This window comes from Silurus meridionalis, chromosome 3, assembly GCF_014805685.1.
Source record: "Silurus meridionalis isolate SWU-2019-XX chromosome 3, ASM1480568v1, whole genome shotgun sequence".
Taxonomy (NCBI): Eukaryota; Metazoa; Chordata; class Actinopteri; order Siluriformes; family Siluridae; genus Silurus; species Silurus meridionalis.
Window position 1 is genome coordinate 10,846,434 of NC_060886.1, and position 25,114 is coordinate 10,871,547.

At 37.9% G+C, this 25,114-nt stretch overlaps 1 protein-coding gene across 3 annotated transcripts in view; it reads right to left on the bottom strand.

The window, feature by feature from the left end:
• si:ch211-168k14.2 (phospholipase D1) overlaps nt 1–25,114 on the bottom strand; it is a 31,416-nt gene that overhangs the window by 2,910 nt on the left and 3,392 nt on the right. Inside the window, exons 2-25 of one of the 3 annotated variants that reach the window (XM_046844545.1) lie at nt 24,091–24,262; nt 22,488–22,618; nt 17,940–18,085; nt 17,598–17,715; nt 17,446–17,511; nt 16,627–16,685; nt 16,433–16,525; nt 15,699–15,851; nt 15,434–15,583; nt 15,031–15,114; nt 14,249–14,330; nt 14,059–14,169; nt 12,874–13,083; nt 10,853–11,054; nt 10,039–10,170; nt 9,625–9,750; nt 8,795–8,913; nt 6,110–6,223; nt 5,861–5,971; nt 5,539–5,624; nt 5,305–5,418; nt 5,051–5,100; nt 984–1,118; nt 92–245 (exon numbers count right to left, since the gene is read on the bottom strand). In XM_046844545.1, the coding sequence (XP_046700501.1) occupies nt 92–245; nt 984–1,118; nt 5,051–5,100; nt 5,305–5,418; nt 5,539–5,624; nt 5,861–5,971; nt 6,110–6,223; nt 8,795–8,913; nt 9,625–9,750; nt 10,039–10,170; nt 10,853–11,054; nt 12,874–13,083; nt 14,059–14,169; nt 14,249–14,330; nt 15,031–15,114; nt 15,434–15,583; nt 15,699–15,851; nt 16,433–16,525; nt 16,627–16,685; nt 17,446–17,511; nt 17,598–17,715; nt 17,940–18,085; nt 22,488–22,618; nt 24,091–24,229 (2,885 nt within the window). In that variant the 5' untranslated portion in view covers nt 24,230–24,262. Of the gene's footprint in view, nt 1–91; nt 246–983; nt 1,119–5,050; nt 5,101–5,304; nt 5,419–5,538; nt 5,625–5,860; nt 5,972–6,109; nt 6,224–8,794; nt 8,914–9,624; nt 9,751–10,038; nt 10,171–10,852; nt 11,055–12,873; nt 13,084–14,058; nt 14,170–14,248; nt 14,331–15,030; nt 15,115–15,433; nt 15,584–15,698; nt 15,852–16,432; nt 16,526–16,626; nt 16,686–17,445; nt 17,512–17,597; nt 17,716–17,939; nt 18,086–22,487; nt 22,619–24,090; nt 24,263–25,114 lie in introns of those variants that run through there. The other 2 variants (XM_046844546.1, XM_046844547.1) reach the window with 2 other exon arrangements.

The window sequence follows — 25,114 nt, forward strand, 5'->3', positions numbered from 1 at the left end:
ATCTCATTATCTATTCTCATCCAAACCAACAGTCATAGTTTTCTCATTTTAAATAATGTTTAAATGCAGTTATGGAGTGAGATTAGCCCACCTGAAGCACTCCATGCGTAGAGACAGGGCAAACTTGCCAGCCTGGTAGTTTTCTCCATCCATAAGTGAGTCCTGGATCTCAGTGTCCTCCACCACTACAGCCATCTCACTGTCTCTCTTCCCCAGCATGCTCCTGTCATTGATATTAGCTGAACCTGCACAAAAAATTCACAAGAAATTATTTTTCTGTATTTTAATGAGGACAAAGAATCAGCCTAGTAACTGGCTAAAGATTCAGAACGTGCATAAATGATCTCTTTGACTCTGCTGCCATCTAGTGGCCTTCCTGAAAAATTCTGGTCGGTGCTTAATAGCCAAGCTCTGCAGTAAAACACTGATCATGGCACCTGTTAGTGGGAGTGATATTATTAGGCAGCAGGTGAACATTTTGTCCTCAAAGTTGATGTGTTAGAAGCAGGAAAAATGACCAAGCACAAGGATTTGAGTGAGTTTGAAAACGGCCAAATTGTGATGGCTAGACGACTGGGTCAGAGTATCTCCAAAACTGCAGCTCTTGTGGGATGTTCCCTGTCTGCAGTGGTCAGTATCTATCAAAAGCGGTCCAAGGAAAGAATAATGTTGAACCGGCGACAGGGTCATGGGCGGCCAAGGCTCGCTGATGCACTTAGGGAGCGAAGGCTGGTTTGTGTGGTCCGATTCACCAGACGAGCTCCTGTAGCTCAAACTGCTAAAGAAGTTAATGCTGTCAATGCTCAATAGGTCAGGACTCTTTTAGCAGCACAATGGGACCAACACAATATAATTTGAATTATTTGAACAAAATATATTTGAATTTAAATTTATTAGGCAAGTGGTCATAATGTTATACCTGATCAGTGTATGTGAACCTGTGTGTTGATGTGCATGTGCATTTTAAGAGCAGTGTGATTCACCGATGATGACAGTGCGGTCATCCACGATCATGAGCTTGCTGTGCACATAGATGAGCTCAGTAACCAGACGGCCATCCAGATCCGCATGAGTGCGTAAACCACAGAAAGAGACGTAGTTGATCCAACAGTCTGCCACTGTGCGTGCACACACACACACACACACACACACACACACACACACACACACACACTATATACAGCATATACAATATATACAGCATATACAATATATACAGTAAATATTAAACATTTTCACTAAGTCCAATCCACTATGAATGATTTCTTTAAACTGATTAATATGGATGCTGTAGTAAATGCATTTTATGTATATGAGCAAAAGTTTATAGTACGTAAAGTAATTCAGCAAGGTGAAAGTGTTTTTTAACTTAATATTTACAAGCATATAAGTGAGAAGCACAGTATAAGAAGCAGTAGTAAACATAAAAAAAGAAGAAAGAAATCAATATTTGGTGTAAGCAGCTCTTGCTTTTAAACTGCAGCAGATTGTCCCATACTGTGAAGAATTTCTGTCATTTCTACACGAAAACATTTAATTTACCTCGCCTATATTTTGGGAAAATATTTACAATACCGGCAGATTATGTGCTATCAATGCATCCTATTTTATTTCTACTGTAACCATGCTGTGACTTTATAGAGGCTGCTTTTTAGGCCCACTGCTGTGTAGTTTTTTCCAGGAAAGTGTCTTGTAATTTTTTTCTCAGAACTAGCTGCAGTTTCTCTCATTTTTTCCTGTTTTCTTTTTAAAAAGTCACTTTTTTGTTGTTACTTTCTTCTAAATTGCTTTAAATCTGTTCTCTTCTAATGACACCTAAGTGGAGATTATGTAATATTTGCCTGGCAATTTCATCTGCACAGTGTAGTATATACAGCAGTATACACAGTACATACAGCTCCCGGGGTGAGTTCCTGACTATGGGATAAAACACACGTATACACACAGATAGGTGACAGATTAAAGGCAAAAAAGTTTTGGCCAACTGCAATAACAGTTTCATGTTGCCATTCAGGATGAGATCTGAGATCTATAATGACTGTAATGATATTGTATAATATATATATATATATATATATATATATATATATATATATATATATATATATATATATATATATAAAGGGTGTAATGCTACTAAGAAAATCAAGGTTCAGTGTTATGTTATTAATATTTGTGATCAACATTTTAACAGTTTACATTTTTTTTTACTTTAAATAAAATGCCTGTTCGGTTAAATAATATAGAAAATAATATTTTATAATTCTAATTACTATATTAATTACATTAAGTAATCAATTAAATTGCCTCAAATTTTATTTATTAACTAAAATAAATAATCTGAAAAAAAATCTCTTTAAATAGTTACATTTGTTAGACCCCATTTGGGTAATAAAGAAGTGTATGTACTGTAAGTGTGTGTGTGTGTGTGTGTGTGTGTGTGTGTGTGTGTGTGTGTTTGTTTTACATTTAATATTTAAGTTTCTAAAGATATGATCTTCTTAACTGTTTCACTTATTTCAGCATACTTTAACAAATGTCTTCATTCCTTCAATCCTTCATTCAGCACTTCCTCGATATGTGGAATTGTCAGGAATTTTCAGCCTTTTCCTGGTAAGCGGTTAATGCTAATGCTATTGATTCTTTAGCTTTTTCATGCACGCACAGAACAAATCTAATTTCTGGTACAGAGTAAGTAGCCACAGTGACACTGCACTAACTCTAGTTTCTTTTTCTATACCCATTGTGTATGATTTCAAGTTTTAAAATAATGATTTAAAAAAATGGCAAAGTGCGAGGCAAAGACTAAACAAAATTGCGGCCTGCCACTTAATACTTTCCTGAGGAAATTCAGATTTCAACTGTTGTGCTTCACGTAAAAAGGAAAACTCTGTACGGAAAAATCCTGCATGAATACGTGTACCGTTACATCCCTAATGCGTGTGTGTGTGTGTGTGTGTGTGTGTGTGTGTGTGTGTGTATATATATGCCGGACCATCGTTAAAAAGCATTTCACTGCATGTCGTACCCTGTATGTATGTGTATGTGACAAATAAAATTTGATTTGATTTGATTTGATTTGATATATATATATATATATATATATATATATATATATATATATATATATATATAAATTCCAAATCCTTGATTCTGATATATATATATATATCAGGCAGTTTTGGTGAACAACATTCTGTAGCACCTACCAGAAGGGAGGAGTTGAAAGAGGTTGTGTACAGGGTGTGAAGGGTCAGTAGTGATTTTTTCCTTACTATTAGAGGCCAATTAGAGAGTACAGTAGCTGATATATATATATATACTGCAAAATGAATGTTCTGTGAGTTCTGTTTTGTGTTTATATTACGTTTCTCAGCAAACCAATTAGAAAAGCTTTACTTTACCGCTCCTCCACACAGACCCTACATGAGTCATTCAGGAAGACATTCTGTAAGACTCTTTAGGGATGTAGGTGGTGGAACGAACTTTTACATGATGTCTGAACAGAGTCTCTGGCGGTTTTTGTAACTTTTCCAGCAGCACAAAAACCTCCCTTTCTGACTATTTAACTTTTTGGATTGACTGACATTTTAAGCTGTGTTCATATGAACCATTTATTTATTCATTTAGACTTTAAAGCACATTTTAAGTCACTCTGTATAAGGGCATAAATACTAACTGTATTATACTAACTAACTCACCTAACTGTAAATGTGTCATGAAAGATGACCATTCTTATAAAATCTATTCTTCATATTAGGTTTTGAGCTGATGGCAGTTTCTAACACATAGACAATTTTACATTGGGTGTAGTTCTGGTGATTGTCAAGGCCACAGAACATGAAGTAAAAAAAACACTCAGTGGTGGACATTAAGGAAATAAATTGTATTTGTTATTAAGCTTAAATAGCTTTTTCACGTATCTGTACTTTACTGAAATATTTCCATTTGAAGAGACTTTTACTTTAACTTCACTACCTTTCAAGTAAAAAATCTTTTTACTCAACTACATTTTGCAAAATCAGTCATTTTTATTTATGAGTGGATAAAAACTTAACTGGTCAAACACACAGCAATTCACCAATCAGAGTAGAGCATGTGCACTGTTTTGAATGTGTTTTGATTGACGCTTGGTATCTATTTATCACCAACATACAGTTCATCGTCAGTTCAGCAGCAAGCAGAACATTTTGAGAATAATAAATGATGGAAGAAACTCCTGACTCGAACTTGCCACAACACCCGTGGCCTCATTTGCTCGATTTTTGAAGTAAAAAAAAGCAGGTTTTGGGCTCATAATAATTTTTATAGATATCAATCAGTGTTTGACTTATTAATATCATTTTATTAAGAGATTGTTGTGCTGAGAGTAACAGAGTCATTTTACATAAACTGAGTTGATTAAGGAAAGAGTCTTGTGACAAAAATGATAATAGGAACATTATAGCCATAATAAATTGGATAATTAAGTGCATTTGAAGGCAAATATTCTTGTACTTTTACTCAAGTGAAAGTTTTAAGAGAGCACTTTTACTTTTACTGGAATAATATTTTACCTGCTGTATCATGTATGTCATGTCATATGCGTTACATTAAAGCAATCAACAAGGACAATCATATTGCAACCCTGCACCTTGGACTTATTTGAGAAAAAAAATATTATCATTTACACTTGTACATGCCCTGTCTTTTTTACCATTCATATCTTTATTTATTTCTGTATTATCTTATTTTTACTATTTCTTTTATAGTTTTAATATTTTTATAGAATGAGCACACCATGACAATTTCCTTGTGCATGCAACCCATGATAGTTGGAAATAAAGCTCATTCTTATATTCATTATCCACTAGTGCTATTAAATGCAATTGGTAACCGGTTTCTGTAATTCAGTATGTACACTGTTAAATCTGAATTGTATAGTTAACAATAGAGCTTCAGTATTAATTGATTGACATCGAATAAATCGTTTTTCAAGTTGATCACTGACTAAGGTAGCTGTCATGAATCTAGAATGAGAGGTGCAAACAACTAAAGGAGCTCTACTTACTCACACGTTTGAGTCTGTCAATAATGGAGTGCTCTCCTCTGCACATGGTCCTGAAAGTACACAGACATTACATAGCTCTATAATCTGACCCAAGTTCACCCCTCTTCCCTCCCTTCATCTTTGCCCTGTAATGGCTTCTGTATAGCATGAGACCTGTTGTTTCGTCATTACCCGTGTATAATTGTCCGGTCTGCCTCGAAGCGTTTAATTGAAGCAATTTGGTGATTATAGATGAAGCATGTGTCAGTGATTACCTGTAATTAAAGTGCATGATTGCCTTGATGGCTTGTCCCCCTCCAGAGGAGATGTCACCTTCAAAGCCGGGCAACAGAGGCATCACTACGTACATCCGGAACTTTTTCTTCTCCCTACAGGACAGAGACATGATCAGCGTCTTGACCTGTCTGAACAGTGTCTCATACCATGCTGGTGTGTGTTGTGTGTGAGTGACACAGAGATAGAGACAGGAACATAATGTATGTCCACACCTGTATGCTCGAAGAATTCTTTCAGTCAGTGCGTCCCCGATGCTGTTGTGGATGGTCTTATCAGAACAGCTTATGAAGAACTGATTCTGAGGCACAGAGAGTGAAAGGAGGTTGTTTAGTGGTTAAGGCACTGGACATGAGTTCAAATCCGACCCACATCAAGCTGCCATTCCTGGACCCCTGAGCTACGCCCTTAACCCTATAGCTGCTCAGGTGTATAAATGAGATAAAGTCGTTCTGGATAAGGGCACATAAATGACACGATTTGTGTTTGACGTTGTGAAGTTAAATGTCATTTTTAAGTTTTCAAAGTGAATTCTACCTCTATGTAGATGAAGTGTTTGCTGTTCTGTATGGCTGAGATGTAGGCCAGATGAATAGACTCCTCATGTACCTTCGTCCCGATGGACCACTGGCACACTGATCTCAACACCTGATATTTCAACCAAACAATTTGAATTAAATATAAAAGCAATTGTTTATTGCAGATTTCTATTGCACATTCAACAACATTTTTAGATTTGATCATGATCAAATATAAAAGTTCTTTGTTTATGCTGCCACTCTTCACCTGTACATTGGTCTGCGTGTGTTTACTCCACAGCTCGGGTGGCTTGCTGGGTTCGCAGAGAGACTTGGGCACGAGGCAGGGATAACATGTCGCCCCCGACCGCTTCTTCACCAGCTAGAAAATAAAGGAGAGCTGATTAAAATCAGACAGAATGTCACTTGTCGAATCCCCAATCACACCTTTAAAGAGCGCTAATTACTCCAGCACGTCCGCATAGTCCACCGCTGACCATGGACCCCGGCCCACTGGCTGAGCACCTCATGAGGCTGAGAACTCCCTTCGGGTTGAATGAAAGTTCTCGTGCCCCCTCTTTGTCCCTAACAGTGGGCTTGATTACAATAAATGCAAGGCCATGAGGCTAAAGACATTTTCAAACTGCATTTCTAATCACTATTGTCCTTACCAGACGACACTCAGACTGTTTTCATCGCCACCACGGCTCATCTAAAGCTTAACTGCCATTTGTTTCAATGTTATGTTCTTTTATTGTTCTCCTTATTGTGTTTAATACACAAAGGAGCTGTAATTATTATGCATTTTAAGTTCTCTGGGCTTTTCACAAAGGTACATGGAGGAAAATGTTCACATATTCAAAGTATTTGTCAAAAAAAAAGCAGTCGATTTAGATTTTAACTTTACACCAAAAACCTATTTGTTTTAACAATTTAATTATCTGGTCATGTTGGGTCGCTGTAATGTGTTTTTTTCTCCCTCTCCATACATTTCACACTTAAACGCTTTCACCCCTCTTCGAGGAAGTGCTCGGTCGTGCAAATTAGCAAGCTGTACTGCATGTCAACATTGACCGCAGGCTAAACAATAATCTGGACCTGGTGTTTTTAAACAGATGGTTACTAATACAATAAAAGTATTGAATTTATTTTATCAGCAGGCATCGCAGGCAATTAACAACTGGCAAAATGTGTTGATTAAAACCTATTGAATCCTGAAGGGAGGACTGATCTTAACCGGACTTGCAGGATGTTGGCAGCCGTCCGAGCGGCAGCCCAAACTGCTCTGACCTTGACAGAGAATCACACCGTCCAATCATCACAGCCCCAAAAATAGCCTCTGTGTGAGTGTGTGTGTGTGTGTGAGCTTGACTTGGCATTGTCTGTGTTTTATGAAAGGTACTTACGTGTGAAAAGCTAATACTCAGGAGGGAGAGAGGAGTGTGATGGTTTTGGTACCATTATCTGTGTTTATTTGATTGTCTATTGTATTGTGTTATGCCTATCAGGATCGATCAGTTTCAGTTATACATCTCCGACAGAAATGCGAAAGCACAACACATTTCTGGTTTGGTTAGAAACGGTGATGTTCTTGGCTTTTACAGCTATTCAGGTTCTCGGGTTTGGAATGTCGAGTGTGCAAATAATAAACGTGTTTATAAATCGTAATGGAAAACCATGCCCTAAGACCACGTGTACCAAAGTAATAAAAGAAAAGAAAAAAAAAATCAACAAAAAGCCCATGCACGAAAAAGTGCTAATATAGCATGTCATACTGTCGCATACTCTCATTACACATTGAATTGTTCTCACTTTGACATTCTTTCTTTGTGGCGTGATGAATACAGAAAATAGCTGAGTGTCGATCTCTAATCAGCACCAGTCAACTGGCACCAAAGGAAATAAATGAGAGTGCACTGTCTTTGAGCAGAGAATTCTCATTTCCCCTAAACACCTCATCAGAAGCATTCAGCCGCCTTTTGTTTGGCCTCCTGCGCTGTGCACACACCTGGCTCCTTCCACTTTAATTATTCACCAGGAGAGTGTCTGATCTGTAGCCAAGCCTGAAATATGACTGGCATATTGCAAAGGAAATCATACAGGCCTCAAACCAATTCAATTACTGAACAATCAGAGTAAAAAGGCCTCTAATTGCTTTAAAAGGGAGCCGGGAGAGTGGGCTCACCATTGAATGCTGACGGCATTCAGAACAAGACACAATGCACAACTGCAGGGGGTGCTAAGCTCAAGCTAATAAAGATCACTTCAAAAAAAAAAAAAAAAAAAACACGACTACAAGAGGTTGGGGGTGGCTGTGGTTCATGCATGATTTTGATCTTTATTTCTTTTTCTTTTTTTCTTTTCTTTTTTTTTTTACGTTTCTAGTGGTCAGATTTCACTTTGCACTACATGCACTGTAATACACAAATCATACAATAATTCATAATCAATAGAAAATGTATTGTTTGAAACAAGATATCTCAAACTTTCTGGAGCCATGGACTCCATTTGATCATCAGCTGACCATGCAATATAGATTTTATTACAAGCATATTCCCAGTACTTGTTTGATAGTGTGTGAACTTACTTATTTATTGTATTTATTTTGTAAGTTTAATTGCAGAATTCTCCAATATAATATGTAAATATTGAATTGTCGAGGCTAAAATGAAAAAAATAATAATAATAATAATAGTGCGTATGATAACATAAGTTGTGAAGATGGGTTGTGATTTCCTCTGTACCAAAACAAAAATGCAGTCAGCATCAAACTATTTATATAGATGAAGATATTAATAATAATAATAATAACAATAATAATAATAATAATAATAATAATAATAATAATAGAAATAATATCATAATTATTATTGCTATTATTATTATTATTATTATTATTATTATTATTATTATCATTATTATTTTTTCCCTCTGTTTTCAGTACACTTCTCACCTTTGTAAAGTTCCATCTCTGGATGAAATGTCTTGCAATGTCCCTAGCAGCCTTCCCATGAACCACAACTCCAACATCATGCCAGGGCATCCTCGGTGTCTTATACCTGTCAATAAAATCTGGACAAGAAACCCGGTAAACCAGAAGCTTGTTTAAAAGGAAGTTGATGTAATATGTATACTAACTGTATATATTCCTCTGTGTGACACTGATTAACATAACAAAACTGTTGCTGACAATCTAAAGGATGTTCCAGTGTATTTATTTTTTTTGTTACCAAGATTGCTAATAATAATAATAACTTAATTTCTTCTTGGTAATAGCTAGAGAGGAATTCAGATAATTGTGAACCCTCTTGGATGTAGAATGACCCTGGAACAATACGTGTGTCTCACTTTTAACATTCCTTCTGCTTGGCTTTTTTTTTTAAGACTGAATGGATTACATTCATATGACTACATACAGCCGTGCTACAGTATACTAAGCACTGTAATAAGAGTCATAGCTTTTACTACTTTACATCACTGGAAATAAATGCTTTACAATGGAGAGCACCTTCAGCATCATATATATATATATATATATATATATATATATATATATATATATATATATATATATATATATATATATATATATATATAATACTGTGCTATTATATTTATATTAAGTTTGTAATCTGGCGTACCACTGACCAGTGTAGATTTATTCATTGCTAGAGACTCAAAGCACTTTTGTACGTCGCTCTGGATAAGGGCGTGTGCTAAATGTTGCAAATGTAAATGTAAATGTAAATATATATTTGGGGTTTCTGAGGATATCTCCTGTACCATCAAATGGCTTGTTGAGTTTGACCCAGTCTTTGAGGATGAAGTTGCAGTAGTCTTTGCCGTGCCAGAAGCGAGTCTCACCACAAAGCTCAGTGCTGCTTTTGTGACTTCTGAGGGAGCTGGTGTCTGTAATAACAAATCCAAAAAAACGTGCAGAGATTAAATCTTTATTCAAGACACCATTCAGGTGACTGTCTCTTTGCATGTTTGAAGGACATTCAGGTTTTTTAAGTTTTAACTCATTTATGTGTAAAGAGAAAAAGTATGAAAACAGAAGATTATTCACCAGTGCCTTAACTTGTAAAATACATGTTTCATTATACATGATTATAGCTCTATTTAAATTATGTAGCGTGTGTGTGTGTGTGTGTGTGTGTGTGTGTGTGTGTGTGTGTGTGTGTGTGTGTTGCTGACCATGAGGAAAGAGAAGGATGTGATGTAGCCCTGGTGGGTAGGAGTCAGTGGAGCGCAGAGACAGGCTCTTACTGTACCACTCTGGGACAAGCAGCGATCTAGAGCTTACACTGTTCCTTCTGTTACAGTGCTCTGTTAGAGGAAATCACACACACACACACACACACACACACACACACACACACACACACACACACAGTGTTTAGACTTGTTGTGTTTATTTTTTAATTACTAGCACAACACACCACAAAACGTTTTAATATAATGCATGGTCTTACACTGAAATCATCTATCAGAAAGAATTATAGGTGTGGTGTATATATCTGTACCTATACATACACTACACTACACTCTTTATATTTACATTAAGGAATTATATGCACCTGAATGTGCTGTTATAGGCAAGCAACCAACAATGGGGTGGTGAGGTGCAGCAAAGTTTCTATTTTTGAATATTTTCGGCTGATTTATTTATTTATTTACTTTAATCGAATCGTGTTTTATTCCTCTGAAAACGTATTGTTTCATGGCTGACTGTTCACTAAAGACTTCTTCCAAAAAATGCTAAATAAATGCCAAATCAAATAAAACCTTTTTAATTGCATTTATAGCTTATCCCGATCTTTTCAGCACTGTCTCTGCGTTTATTTTTCAGCCATACCAAAGACTTTATGATTATTATAATGATTATAAGGATGCTTTTAGCATACTGAAATATCTTCTTTTAAACTAATGTGGCTCACTCTGAAAGTTAACTTCTGTCTCTGTAGTCACAAACGCTCTAATGGAGTTTGAGTAAATATATTCTTCTTACTGGACTCTGTACTTTCTGAGCTGCTTTTCTCCTCCCTTGCTGCACTGTACATTCTGTTGACAGGCAGTGCGAGGTTGGTGTTGGTATCTGCAAGCTCCTCCATTGAACAGGTTTCTCCTGCTGTTGCTCCACCCAGCACCTCTTCTTCTATCAGCGAACTGAACTTTAACTCCTGATCCTCTTCAGACACTGTGACAGACTCCTAAATGTATAAGAAGGGGTAAACAAGGTCCAGCAAATCATCGGAGCTTCTTCTATCTTAACTGTCTTGTTTATTGCTATGTATATTAGCACATACAGTACCTAGTGACCTTCTTAACAATGACAGTTTCTCAGTAATATCTGCCACCTGCTCTCAAGTAAACACACAGCATCCATAGGGAGATAAGCTGTAACTTATTACCATTATATTTATAGCAAGAAAAACTCAGTCTATGTATGTGCTTGCCCTCAGTTAGTACCGTTGTGTATTGCTGACATTATAGCAATATTAAATGCAGCTGACATATTTAGCCAGCTGTAGATGCTGGTAATGGTCCACTTGTCCTGAATCAATGGGCAGATTTTATGACATAAATTAGAGTATCGGTGAGTGTAATTTGTTAGTCGAGCCCTCTCTGACCCCATATACTCAATGCCTTTTAAGTGCAGGGAAAAATGTCCTGTGAAGTGTGCGGGTTAATAGCTCATGGAGGATCATAGTGGCCTGGACTTGGCAAATGTCAAATGTCACAGCAGTCTCCTCCCGGTGGGTATAATTTTATTAAGTGCAAATATCACTAGGCTCCTTAGGAAACGCTTGGAAAAGGTTACACCAACAGCTGTAACAGTTTCATGTATATTAGCCAGAATTTTACAGTCGAGGAGACTTGGGTTGATAGATACAGTCACTCATGCATGAGCATAGAAACCCCTAAGTACATGCAATAAACACTTCGATTTGAAGGGCTGAAATCATGTTTATTTAAAAGCCCAGACCCATATTTAATGACACAATGGTGAGCAGGTAGACTGCAGTCTGCAAGAGGGGGCATATAAGAGAAATCATTCTCCCCCATTCAGTGGCCCCCAGTAATTTGTTGAGTCACTCATCCATGCAGACCCTTTATGTTTAATGCAACTCTCCGGGGGAAGGAAGTACCCAGTAAGGCCAGGCGATGTTCCTCAGCATGAGAGCACTGGGATTAGCAACCGCAGGCCCTTCAACTGTGCCCCAGATGCTCTGTAATTGCGATTTTACGTTTGCTAGTGGAAAAAAAAACCCTGAAATACAGACCCCTAACCACAAAATCAATCCGTGCAACAGTAAAACTGGCACTGGTTTAAATGCAGTATAGGATGGTCTTCTCAAGTCAATATTATGCCTGTACCAAGCAGAAGAAAATACTAATTACCTGTTGGAACTTTGCTAAAAGTCTAACTGTCTTTTTATATTTGTAATATTTGTTATAATTCTAGGTTTCCAAAACAATCTGTATTACCACCATGGTCTGTTCATGCAGATATAAAGAACATGAAGTGCCTCTTATACACAACGAGACAGTGCACTGGTCCCCATCGGTAGAAGAAGCTTGAGTCGGCAGCTGTCAGGTGCATGTTTCATTCCCCCCATCGAGCACTTTGACAGATCTCAGAAACACCCAGCTGGCAATAGCGTGGCACCTTCCCTGATGAGGGTAGCCTGATGTTGACAAACATTGCAGTGCCACTGTGGGCTATTGCTCTCAATGGGTCACATTTACAGCAAGTTTACTCCTGTCCAATTCACTTACGGCTCAGAGGAGAAGCCTGTCTGAACAGCCAGTGATACTTTCTATTTCTGCGCCTCAATAAAGCCTATTTGCTGTATATCCCTGAAGAGTGTGAGAGAAATATTTTCCTTAGGGAGCTATACTACTGCAGGTCACCCGCTGTTCTGTGATATAGTGAAGGCCTTCTGTGAAGGCTTGGCTTGAAACTCTTGTTATTGGTATTTATTCTTTGTAAACATTATATATATAATTAACCCTTGGTTGACTTACCCGGGTGAGGTCAGGGGAAACTGCAGGGCTGGCCTGAGGACTCCTTCTCACACTACCCACATCGGTCAGTCTGTGTTGGGAGTCATCCCATCTCCCATACGCAAGATCAATGCCCCCCAGAAAGGCCACTGACTGGTCAATCACCACAGATTTTTCATGGTGAGCCCAGAGTAGTGATGTAGAGGGAACATGGTCTGGATGCCGGATCACCTGTCACTCAGCACAGATATGAGAGTTTGTTGTTTTCAACCCACATTATAAACTATTGGTTTCATAACCATCAAAATGGAAAGTAAAAATATATATATTTTAGTACACTGAACCCCATCTAAATGACAAGTTCTTTCATTCAATTTTACTTTTATTTAATAAACTATTTAAACCAATTTGTGTAAATTTGAAAGATAGCTAGAAAAAAAAACTTCTGTCTTCACCGCAGACAACACAATGCCAAAAATAGCAGAGCTCACAAGATGGTGGCGCACAATGTGAGAAACAAGTACAGCTGCGTCTCCAGCAGTTTTTTCAAAACCTCCAGAGGATACTGCCCCTAGCAGGTGCTTGTACACCAGCAGGGCCCAAGAATACCTCCACCCAGCTGTGGTGCTACCATCTCCTTGGGGTGTGGGTCCCCAGCCACTTCCCAGCACCGTTCTTTTGCACAATTTCAAGCACCACTCCAATAAGATAATATGACGGTGTGTCAATCTCTTCCCTGCCTGGGGTTAGCCTTCTGCAGTGATGCGTGCCACACAACCATGATGTCATGAAGGCTCTTCACAATTGAAGGTGACCAAGGCAGACTTGCTGCCTGCAGCTCTTACCAGGACATTCAACAACGAACAACCTGACCATCACCAGATGAGATACATAGGGTTTGAAACTATGTGATCTTCCCTAATTTTTTTTTTTTTTTACTGCAAAGTTAAGCAGAGCCCAAACATGATCTAAGTATGCTGCCCCTCCCTATGACCAGAGGCCAGAAGCAAGCTGGGTGCTCCAGCACTATGCATGATATGTTTTGATAGAGACTTTGTACTTAGTGGGATATGAGCGGCTGTAGGAGTCAGATAGCGGTGATGGGGGAGGGAAAAGCTGATGCAGGAAGACAGCTCCCCTCTGTATCCCTGTCAGCTGAGGAGAGGGGGTAGCGTTTAGGAACATTTGACATACTGTATGACTCACCATGATGTTGGAGTGAAGGCCCATCAGAGTCTTCTTGGTGTACTCACTGTTGAGGCCCAGGACTACTTCGACCTCTTTGTAGAGCAAGACGCAGATCTTTACCCCTTGTTCCTTGCAGGAAAATGACAATGATATTCAACACCACATTTGTCTTCATCTGAGAGCTTTGTAAGCTGCAGAAATTACTCACTGCTTTTCGCTTTAAGACATGGTCCAGCCTCCATATGTTTCCATCTACCACAGGTCTTTTGAGAAAGATTTCTGGACTCAGCCTAAGTATGTCAGCAAATGAAAAACCCCCAGTACCATTACATTAACTTTGTCTTTTGCTGCTCATTGACATTTAATAAATGAAATATTAAAAGCCTAGGTTTGCCAAAGCAGTTACTTCAGAGGTAGATCAAACTTTATTGGTCAAAATCTGCCCATGTTTGCTTAATTCTAACTGATTAAACATACAATCCATTAAAATGAATATTCATGTTTGATTGATCATTTTCAATTTCCTGAATACTTTAGAATACTGTAATATAAATTTTTTACTTTATATTCAAACAAATGATTTCCCATCCATACTTCATCTTTAAATTAAATATGAATTTGACAAAGTACCTATACTTTCATGTAAGTAAGATTTTTTCATACTGAATACTTTCACTAAAAATCTACTGAAATCCTCATAACTTCCACAGTTTTAAAGCAGGGACAGTTTTCAGAAGCCTTTTTGTAAGATTTATAATCTTTTTCATCCTTCCCAGGGAGGAACTTATTCACACATTGTCAGAAAAAAGTTCCTATCAAATATCCCCAGGTGGAATGTGATTTAATTTCAGGAAACGAGTACACATGCTACTGCATGCAAGCATGAGTCCTGCATATTCCTCTACAACATCAAGGGGTGTGAAATAAGTGCTCACAGCGTCGTCAAACCTAGGAACAAGAGGAATGATTGATGCTGAGTCTAATCTGTACCACCAGGCTGTGATGAAGATTTCCTCCTTTGCACCTTCTAGGGCATCAGCAATGGCATCAAAGTACCCAGCTGCATTGACAAACCTTCAAAGGAGACATGGGAAGATTTCTTTAAAATCCAGGGTGTCCTGCAGATATTTTCTGATAAAGGAAATGTTCAAAGCAAACCAATCACGACATGAGATGTTAAAACTAACACAAGAAACAGAATGTATTGATAACTAAATTGACTGTTAGAAGCAGTCTGTAAAACTGTTCATAAAAGTCTAAATCTAAAAATGTGAAAGTAAAAAAAAATCCTTAAGCACACGATTATAGAACATTTACTTGTATAAAGCTCAAATACATCGAATAAAACGTTGTATAATAAAACGTTACTGCTGGAAATTGGGCTATTCTTCACCATTGTGCATTTGTGTTTTCTCTGACAGGGGCAAATGAGCCATGGCGATTTTCTCTCAAGAACTCCTGACCAAACCTTTGGACAAATTCATCAATAGAGTGCCCCCACCAGCGAGCCTGCCTATAGGTGGAACACTTAATGGTAAGAACCCTGTAATAAAGAATTGAAAAAAAGGGTTAGGGTTAGAAAATGTGAGGCCATTGAATGGTACAAATTAAGATTAACTCTGCACTGCAGTAAAGGTAAATAGTCCAGTAAAACGTGCCTACAGAGGTTTTCAATTGTCACACCATGCCTGACTCTGGTCTCGTCGGTCCCTATTTTGATGTGGAAACCCTTGTCATAGAGAATCACTGTCCCTACTTGGCCGTCTTTTGGCTTCATGTAGAGAACAAAGGAATCTTTCACCACCAGCCATCTGAAACATGAAGCAGGCGCCCGATGAGAGCTGAGACATGAGCGAGAGCTGCTTTAACTGCCATAAGCAAACAGCTGTAATAAGCAGAAATAAGTGCAACAGCCGCAACAAAAGCCATGCCTCGGCCCGAGTACCCAGCTAGCACAGCAACCCGAGAAGCAAAATTCAACTGGAGCTAAACCCACACTATTTGCTTTTACGAGCTGTGTGAATTATGCAGGCGTAACACTAGCTGCCGGTGAAACCGAAATAAAAACAGTGTTTCTCCTCACGTGAAGATAGTTCAACACGAGCGTGTGTTATTCTGTCCTACTTATTTCAGAGCCAGTGCTGTTTTATGCTACAGAGTAACAAAAACTGCAGGTCACATGCTGATAACTGTAAGCCTGTCAGCCTGAGCTGTTTTAACAGAAAATGAGGTATCAGTTCTTCTCTGTTAAAGGGAGTGGCTTGAAACAACAACAAACACAGCCAGTATCATATGATTTAAGAGGTGGACGTATTGCTTTTTGGTGGGTCCATGATATTTATTTTTTTTAAATATAAAAAACAGGTAAATATGATTACAGACGAGGTTTTACCTTTTGGACCAGCGATAGCACACACTGTTTGACCCACACCAGTAACAGACCGGGAACGTGTTTCCTCCAGACTTCTTCAGGATCATACCTTCACTTTTGAAAACCAAAATGAACATAAATCACTCTGTATCTAACAAAGTAAGACTAGTTATTAGTGGGGAAAAAATATGATTGACACTGTATACTGGTCTTACATTCCCTTTGGTCCGAGCTCCTTGATAAATGATATTTGGCTTACTTCTAAGAATTCAAGCTGAAATGAAATTCAGAGAGTCACAGGCTTTAAGCTTTAAGACATTGTAAATGTCACAGTAAATGAAAATAAAATGTTAATATAAAACAATTAATTGGAAATGTGCATATTATATAAAAAAAAAATCAACAAGCAAATATATCTTGAATTTAGACTAATATATACTATATTTCCAAAGTGAATAAGTATATGATAATAAAATATTTCTGCTAAATCTAGATTTTGCACTTGAAACTTATTCAATTGGTAATTCTACTAAATTCAAGCGTTTATTTACAAAAAGAAGTGAAATTATCTGCAAACAGAATATTTGTATTATAATAATAATATAAATATAGTATGTATGAAATGACTGGACTCATTTTGACTGGAATTGGGCATTATAAAATTGTAATAGTAATAACTAATTGCTTTTATTGTAGCATGCTTATCAATATTTAAGAAACTGTTTCTTTTATATTAGAAAAACACAATTTTCTATAACATTAAATTGCAAGCCGATCTCTATAGATTAAAATTAGGTCAAAAAGAATGTGCCAAACCAATAAATAATTGTGCAGAAAAGTAGCAAAAATGAAACAAATGCACTCCTGAAACACCCGTGCCACCATTTGCTTGTTTATTTTTGCTTTAGTGAACAGTAACTGCAATTGTTGATTAAATCACTAGAGACTTTCATGTGTGAAAAGAATGCTACAGGTTTGCTTGGTTAGTCAGTTCTACTGCACATTAGTTTATTATTAACATTATTGTTACTTACTGTTGCAGGATGATTCCTGTATAACGATTTTTTCAGAATATTCTTGAGATAGTCTTCAAGCCGCTTCTAATAAAGCACAAAAAGTTCACTACAGTAGTCAAAACGTTTTTTGTTTGTTTTTAAAGTATATGGTGTAGGATGACAGTTCTAACTTTTCTGCTGATCAGCTGTTCCTCCTTGACAAGAACATCAGGTCTGTGTGGCAGCGTGGGCATGTGTCCTGTCTGAGACCTTTTGTGACTTCTGTATGAACTCCATTTGGCTGAATGACTGGAAGAGATATAGCAAACACTTCAGCATTAAAATTGTCACCAGACATTTTTTTCCCCCTCTTCTCAAGAAACTTTTTATTTAAAAATATAAGAGATATTAAAGACTCCCTTCTGAGAACTAAGGTTAGATTTTGAGCTAAGAATAATATTATTACCTACAGCAATAAAAAGCAATTAAAGGAACCTAGTGTGTTTTTGTATTCATTTATGTGTGTAGCTTACATTCGACTTGGCAGCGGGATCTTTAATAAGGCCTTGAACTTAAGCAGCTCCTGGTGAAGCATTTGAAAATGCTTGAAACGTCTCTTGATTTTCCATGTGAAATTCCCATGGCTTAGCTCGATAGTGTACAGATTAGGATTCAACACCTTGTGGAGAAGAAGTTCAAAAACATGTCATTTGAGATAAGTTTTAAATATCCACATACACACTATATCCTTTATACATTGTTACTTGTACTTATGTACATTCTTACTTATTTACTTGCCTTTATGTACTTGTACACCAGCATCTGCACATTTCTCACTGCTTCACCTTATAACTATTTACTTGTTGTAGTTTTTCTACAATCAGGACTCTTTGTTTGATTTGTTTTGTGCACTGTTGCGCAGTCATGTTGGAACAGGAACGGGCCGTCCCCAAACTGTTTGTCCAAAATGTCTAGGTATGCTAAAGCATTAAGAGTTCCTTTCACTGGAACTTAGGGGCCGAGCCCAACTCCTGAAAAACAACCCCACATCATAATCCCCCCTCCACCAAACTTTACAGTTGGCACAATGCAGTCAGACAAGTACCGTTCCCCTGGCAACCGCCAAACCCAGACACGTGCATCGGAATGCCAGACAGTGACCCTTGATTCGTCACTCCAGAGAACACGTCTCCACTGCTCTAGAGTCCAGTGGTGGTGTGCTTTACACCACTGCATTCGATGCTTTGCATTGCACTTGGTGTTGTAAGGCTTGGATGCAGGTGCTCGACCATGGAAACAATTTCATTAAAGCTCTCTATACAATGTTCTTCAGCAAATCTGAATCTGAAGTCCACATGAAGTTTGGAGGTCTGTAGCTATTGACTCTGCAGAAAGTTGGTGACCTCAGCACCGCTCTGTGATTTTTTTGGGTCAAACACTTCGTGGCTGAGTTGCTGTCGTTCCCAATCGCTTTCACTTTGTTATAATACCACTAACAATTGACTGTGGAATATTTAGTAGCAAGAAAATTTCACGACTGGACTTCTAGCACAGGTGGCATCCTATCACGATACGATGCTGGATTTAACTGAGCTCCTGAGAGCGACCCATTCTTTCACAAATGTTTGTAGAAGCGGTCTGCATGCCCAGATGCTTGATTTATTTATATATATATATATATATATATATATATATATATATATATATATATATATATATATATATATATATATACTTTTTTTTTACGTGGTGTACATATACTTACATATTTATCTGCACTTGTCCACATTTGTCTTATGTCCACAATTGCTAATATTTGCTGTTCTGTTAGATGCTAAACTGGATAGTGTTACTATGCAATGATAACAATATTGTTTTTTATATATCTATATATGGACAAAAGTTTGTGGGCACGTGTCCATAAGATTTGTATGTGAATTTTTTTTTTATATCTCATTCTATATTTAGTCCCCATTTGCTGTTATAATAACCTCCACTCTTCTGGGAAGATGGTCTATTAGATTTTGAAGTGTGGTTGTGGAGATTTGTGCTTATTCAGCCATAATGGTGTTTATAAATCTGGTACTGATGTAGAGTGAGAAGGTATGAGGTTCAATCAGTTTTCCAGTTCATCTCAAACGTGTTCAATAGGGTTGAATAGCAAGCAACTCTGTTGAACATTCAGTCCAACATTCAGTCCAACATTCAGTCCAACTGCAGCTCCATCCTCAGCATTCTCCTACCGATATACTCCATGTCCCTCTACTGCACATGTCCAAACCATCTCAATCTCGCTTCCCTCACATTGTCTCTAAAACATCCTACATGTGCTGTCCATCTAATAAACTCATTACTAGTCCTGTCCATTCTCGTCACTCCCAACGAAAACCTCATCTTCAGCTCTGCTACCTCCAGCTCCACCTCCTGTTATTTACTCAATGCCAGTCTCTAAACCATACAACATCTCAGGTCTCACCACAGTTCTATAGACTTTTTCTTTCACTCTTGCAGATACCCTTCTATCACAAATCACTCCTGTCACCCTTCTCCACCCACTCCACCCTGCCTGCACTCTTTTCTTCACTTCTCTAACACACTCTCCATTACTTTAAACTGTTGCCCCCAGGTACTTGAACTGCTCCACCGTCTCCACCTCTTTTCCCTGCAACCGCATCACTCCACTGCCCTCCCTCTCATTCACACATGTACTGTGTCTTACTCCTACTGACTTTCATTCCCCTTCTCTCCAGCACATACCTCCACCTCTCCAGGCTCTTCTCCACCTGCTCCCTACTCGCACCACAAATAACAATATCACCTTCAAACATCATAGTACATGAAGACTCCAATCTGACCTCGTCTATCAACCTGACCATCAACACTGCAAACAGGAAAGAACTCAGAGCTGATCCTTGATGCAATCTCACCTCCACCTTGAACCGGTCAGTCGTTCCTACTGCACACTTCAATGCTGTCACACTGTCCTTATACATGTCCTGCACCACCCTCACATACTTCTCTGACACACATGACTTCCTCATACAATACCCCAACTCCTCTCTCAGCACCCTGTCGTACACTTTCTCTAAATCCACAAACACACAATGCAACTCCTTCTGACCTTCTCTATACTTCTCCATTAACATTCTCAAAGCAAATAATGTGTATATATATATATATATATATATATATATATATATATATATATATATATATATATATATATATATATCTGTAGTGCTCTTCCTCTGTCACCTGGTCACCTCTTCTCTCAACTTGGCTTTTCCTGTAGTTACTGCAGGTCTGCACATCTCCTTATTCTTCAAAAATCGGTACCAGCACATCTTTCATTCCTCAGGCATCCTCTCACCTTCTGGTTAAAAACTCCACTGCCATCTCTCCTAAACATCTCTATGCTTCTGCCGGTATGTCATCTGATCCCACCGACTTTCAACTCTTCATTTTCTTAATCGCTGCTCAACTTCTTCCTTACTAATCCTATTCACTTCCTTCTTCACCATCTGACCATCCAACCTTCTTTCTCTCTCATTTTCATTATTCAGCAGCTGGTCAAAATACCCCCTCCACCTTCTCAACACGCTCTTCTCACTAGTCAACACATTTCCATCTCCATCCTTTATTGCTCCAACTTGCAGCACATCCTTCCCAGCTCGGTCCCTCTGCCTGGCCAATCGGTACAAATCCTTTTCTCCTTCCTTAATGTCCAACCTCTAATACAGCTCCTCATATGCCTTTTTCTTAGCTTTTGCCACATCCCTCTTCACCTGCTGCCGCATCTTCTTGTTCTCCTGCCTACTTTTCTCATCTCTCTGTCGATCCCAATTCTGTCTCGCCAACCTCTTTCTCCTTATGCTTTTCCAGTCTCCAATCTCCTTCAGGTTGCATCTCCTACATAAAACATCCTCTACTCTTATATGTCACCCTATGCTTCTCCTTCTTCTTAAAATACGTATTCACCACTGCCATTTCCATCCTTTTAAAAAATCTACCACTATCTGCCCTTCCACATTCCTATCTTTAAACACATACCAATGAATCACCTCTTCATCACCTCTGTTCCTTCACCAAAATGCCCATTAAAGTCTGCCCCAAACATAATCTTTCTTTCCTAAGTACAATTTCTACCACTTGATCTAACTCACTCCAGTATTTTTATTTCTCCTCCATCTCACAACCCACTTGTGGAGCATCAGCACTGATGTCATTTGTCATCACCCCTTCAAATTCCAGCTTTGGGTTTATTACTCTATTTGGAACTCTCTTCACCTCCACTACACTCTTACTGTACTCTTCCTTCAGGATCACCCATACACCATTTATTTTTACATCCACACCATAATAGAGCAGTTTAAACCCACCTCCAATTCCTGGCCTTACTCCCTTTCCACTTGGTCTCCTGAACACACCACATATCTAACTTTCTCTTCTTCATCATATCAGCTCCCGTTACCAGTCATAGTACCAACATTTAAAGTATCAACTCTAACCTCCAATCTCCTACAATTCTTCTTTTCCTGCTGTCTCTGTAGATGTCTTCCCCTCTTCTTCTCCTCCATCGGACAGTAGCCCAATTTCCACCGGTACCCTGTTAGCTAACAATATCTGTGGTCGTTGGTAACTCGGGCCCCCGGAAACTCTAGTTTCTTATCCGCATAGTTGATTTAGCACGTTTTACGCTGGATGCCCTTCCTAACGCAACCCTCCCCATTTATCAGGGCTTGGGACCGGCACTAAGAGTGACCCTAATAGCTGGGATTGGCAAAGAACCATATATGGCTCCCAGTACTTTTGTCCAAATAGTGTACAATAAAAAAGCAATTGAAACAATAATAGTAAAAATATAAATTGCATGATTTAAGTTAACAAATAGAATATTATAATATTATTTTCTAATATTAATTAGTGTCAAGGTAGCAGGAAATGCACAGGAACTACACTTGCTGTGTAACAACAGCCCCTGAAGTTCCAGCATGATTAGAAATACTTAATTATGACCTTATTTTCAAACATCCCTAACTGTACCTGTGTGTGTGAATAAATAAATAAAGAATTGTGTGTACCCTTGTGCTTGTAAAGCGCTCCACCTCTGTCACTTGCACCAGAATTGGCATGTCGTCGAGGAACACCTTACAATCCAAAGACTTAAATGGAAGAAACGAGTATATTGCTTGAAAACTGTGCCATCTTGATTCTGAAAATAAACAAGCGTTATTATATTGGATAAGTTTATATCAGTGATACTGCCATAATGTTAATTTTTAGTTACCAACCTACATAATGCAATAGATTGATATTCAGACACTGGAGACACACACACACACCCACACACACACACACACACACACACACACACAGACACACACAGAGAGAGAGCCATAGTGTGATGGTGGGCCTGTAATTTTGAGCTTGTTGATAGCATGTTGATATAGCTGTTATGGCATGTTGTAATGACACTAACAAACATGACACTTTGTGCTGTTTTATCCTTTACTTTGTCTGCAGTTGATGATTGGCAGTGATTTATGTGTAAATGTTAACAAATACAATTGTCATTCTAATAATATTGTGAGATTCAACCTGTACATTTAAGCTGGTCAAAATATCATGCCAAACCTTATATTTATAGTATTAAATAGCACCATGCTCTTAATTCTCCATTCTAAATGATCAGATTTGAAGTCTTTCTTGTATAGGAAAATGTGACTAGTTCATGTTAATGCACATTTTCCTATACAAGAAAGACTTCAGCTCAGGTTGGTAAGGGAAGCAAACCTTTACACATATCTAGAAACAGATTAAATATATGATGTTATAAATAAGAAAGGAAATGAAATGGTGCTTTATGCTTGTCACGTGTACTTTACAGCACAGTGAAATTCTTTCTTCGCATATCCAAGCAATGACAGTGGGCTGGGGTCAGAGCGCAGGGTGATCCATGATACTGCACCCCTGGAGCCCAGAGGGTTAAGGTGCTCTGCTCAAGTGCCCCACAAGTGGCAGTTTGGCGATAACCGGGCTTAAACCCCTGAACCTTCCGATCAGTAACCCAACGCCTTAACCATTGAGGAAAATAAAATTACAGACTCTAAATTAAATAAAACTAAATATATCACTGTTTGCACTGGTAAAGTGCTACAATAAGGGAAGAAAACACTTAACTTTTGACAGTGTACTGCTATTGAAATGTATGCTGTTGTTTATTTTTCAATAAAAACATATAAATCGTGTTTTATTCCCAATTTGCAACATCAGTGTTTACAGTCTTCTTATGGACACAACAGATATACAGTATACTCATACTATAAATGTAATGCATGTAACAATAACTACTTAGAAAGCATTTATATAGCATACACCATGCATTATAGTATATTGTGTATGCTAAGTACAGTTGTAGTGCATTATACATAGCTTCAATGGTAGTATTACTAAAATATTATACTGATAACACTAATTATTCAGTCATAGAATTTAAGCATCAGGTAGATTAGAAATGCTGGAATTTAATTTATGCCACTTTTAAATATGGTAAAGGATGACATTTACATGTGATATATTATATATGAAGACTTAGTGTCTAATTTATTATTTATAGGTAGTATAGTTAGCATTTATCCCGCATGAAAAGTAATGTTTTGTGTAATCAGAGATAAAAGAACAGACCCTGCAGTTTGGCATCACACTTGTCCACATCCAGCTCCTCTGTATTATCCTGTAGGTCGTAGTGATCCAGACTGGCTGAGAAGACACTTGTGTCCGACTCCAGCCGCTCCAAGCAGAGAGGTTTTTGACACACAGCCATTTCTAATGTGTCCACTCACACTTCTGATAATATCTGTCAAAAGCAATTTAAAAAGTTTATGGTTTTCTAAACATAATTGAATTATGTAATAAAAATGGTCACAGTGGTAGTCGTAAGTTTTTGGCGCAAAAGTTTTCTTACCACATATAGACGTTAAAAACAATTATGTTTATTACAAAAATGCAAGAAATCAATAAAGAAATCAAAAATTAACAATGCAATGAACCATCTCTAACCCTAACCCTATTCTGTGTATATATATATATATATATATATATATATATATATATATATATATATATATATATATATATATATATATATATTATATATATATATATATATATCACTGCAGTGACTGTTTTAGTTTCAATCACCTGAAACTATTGTAATATATAATCAATGGTTTTGTTCATATTACACATAATGTTGATGTATATTTTGATTCTAAAACAGAGGTAGAAATTCAGGGCATTTAAGAATAAAATCATTCCTGTGTGTTTAATTCCCCAGCCTTGATTTTTCTGACAATATTGCTTTTTCCTCAATTGGTTCCATTTATCAGTAATTCCATCAGTAAATACCCTGTGCACAAAAAGACAGAAACAATTGGCTTGCAGCCACTGATCATTGCCCCTCATGCAAAATGCATGAAGTATGGATTTCATATCTGCCGGCTGTAGTGTTCAGCTCTCTGTTACGCTCGGGAGAAAGCTGTTAATGAGGTGCCGACTCTCCACACCAGTGGCTGGGCTAGTGGTCCAAATGCAAAGTGACACATCCTCAACCCGAAAAGGCCCCACAAGCTCATCTTTGATGATACCAGCCCAAACCAGTACTCCACCTCCACCTTGCTGGCGCCTGAGTCGGACTGGAGCTCTCTGC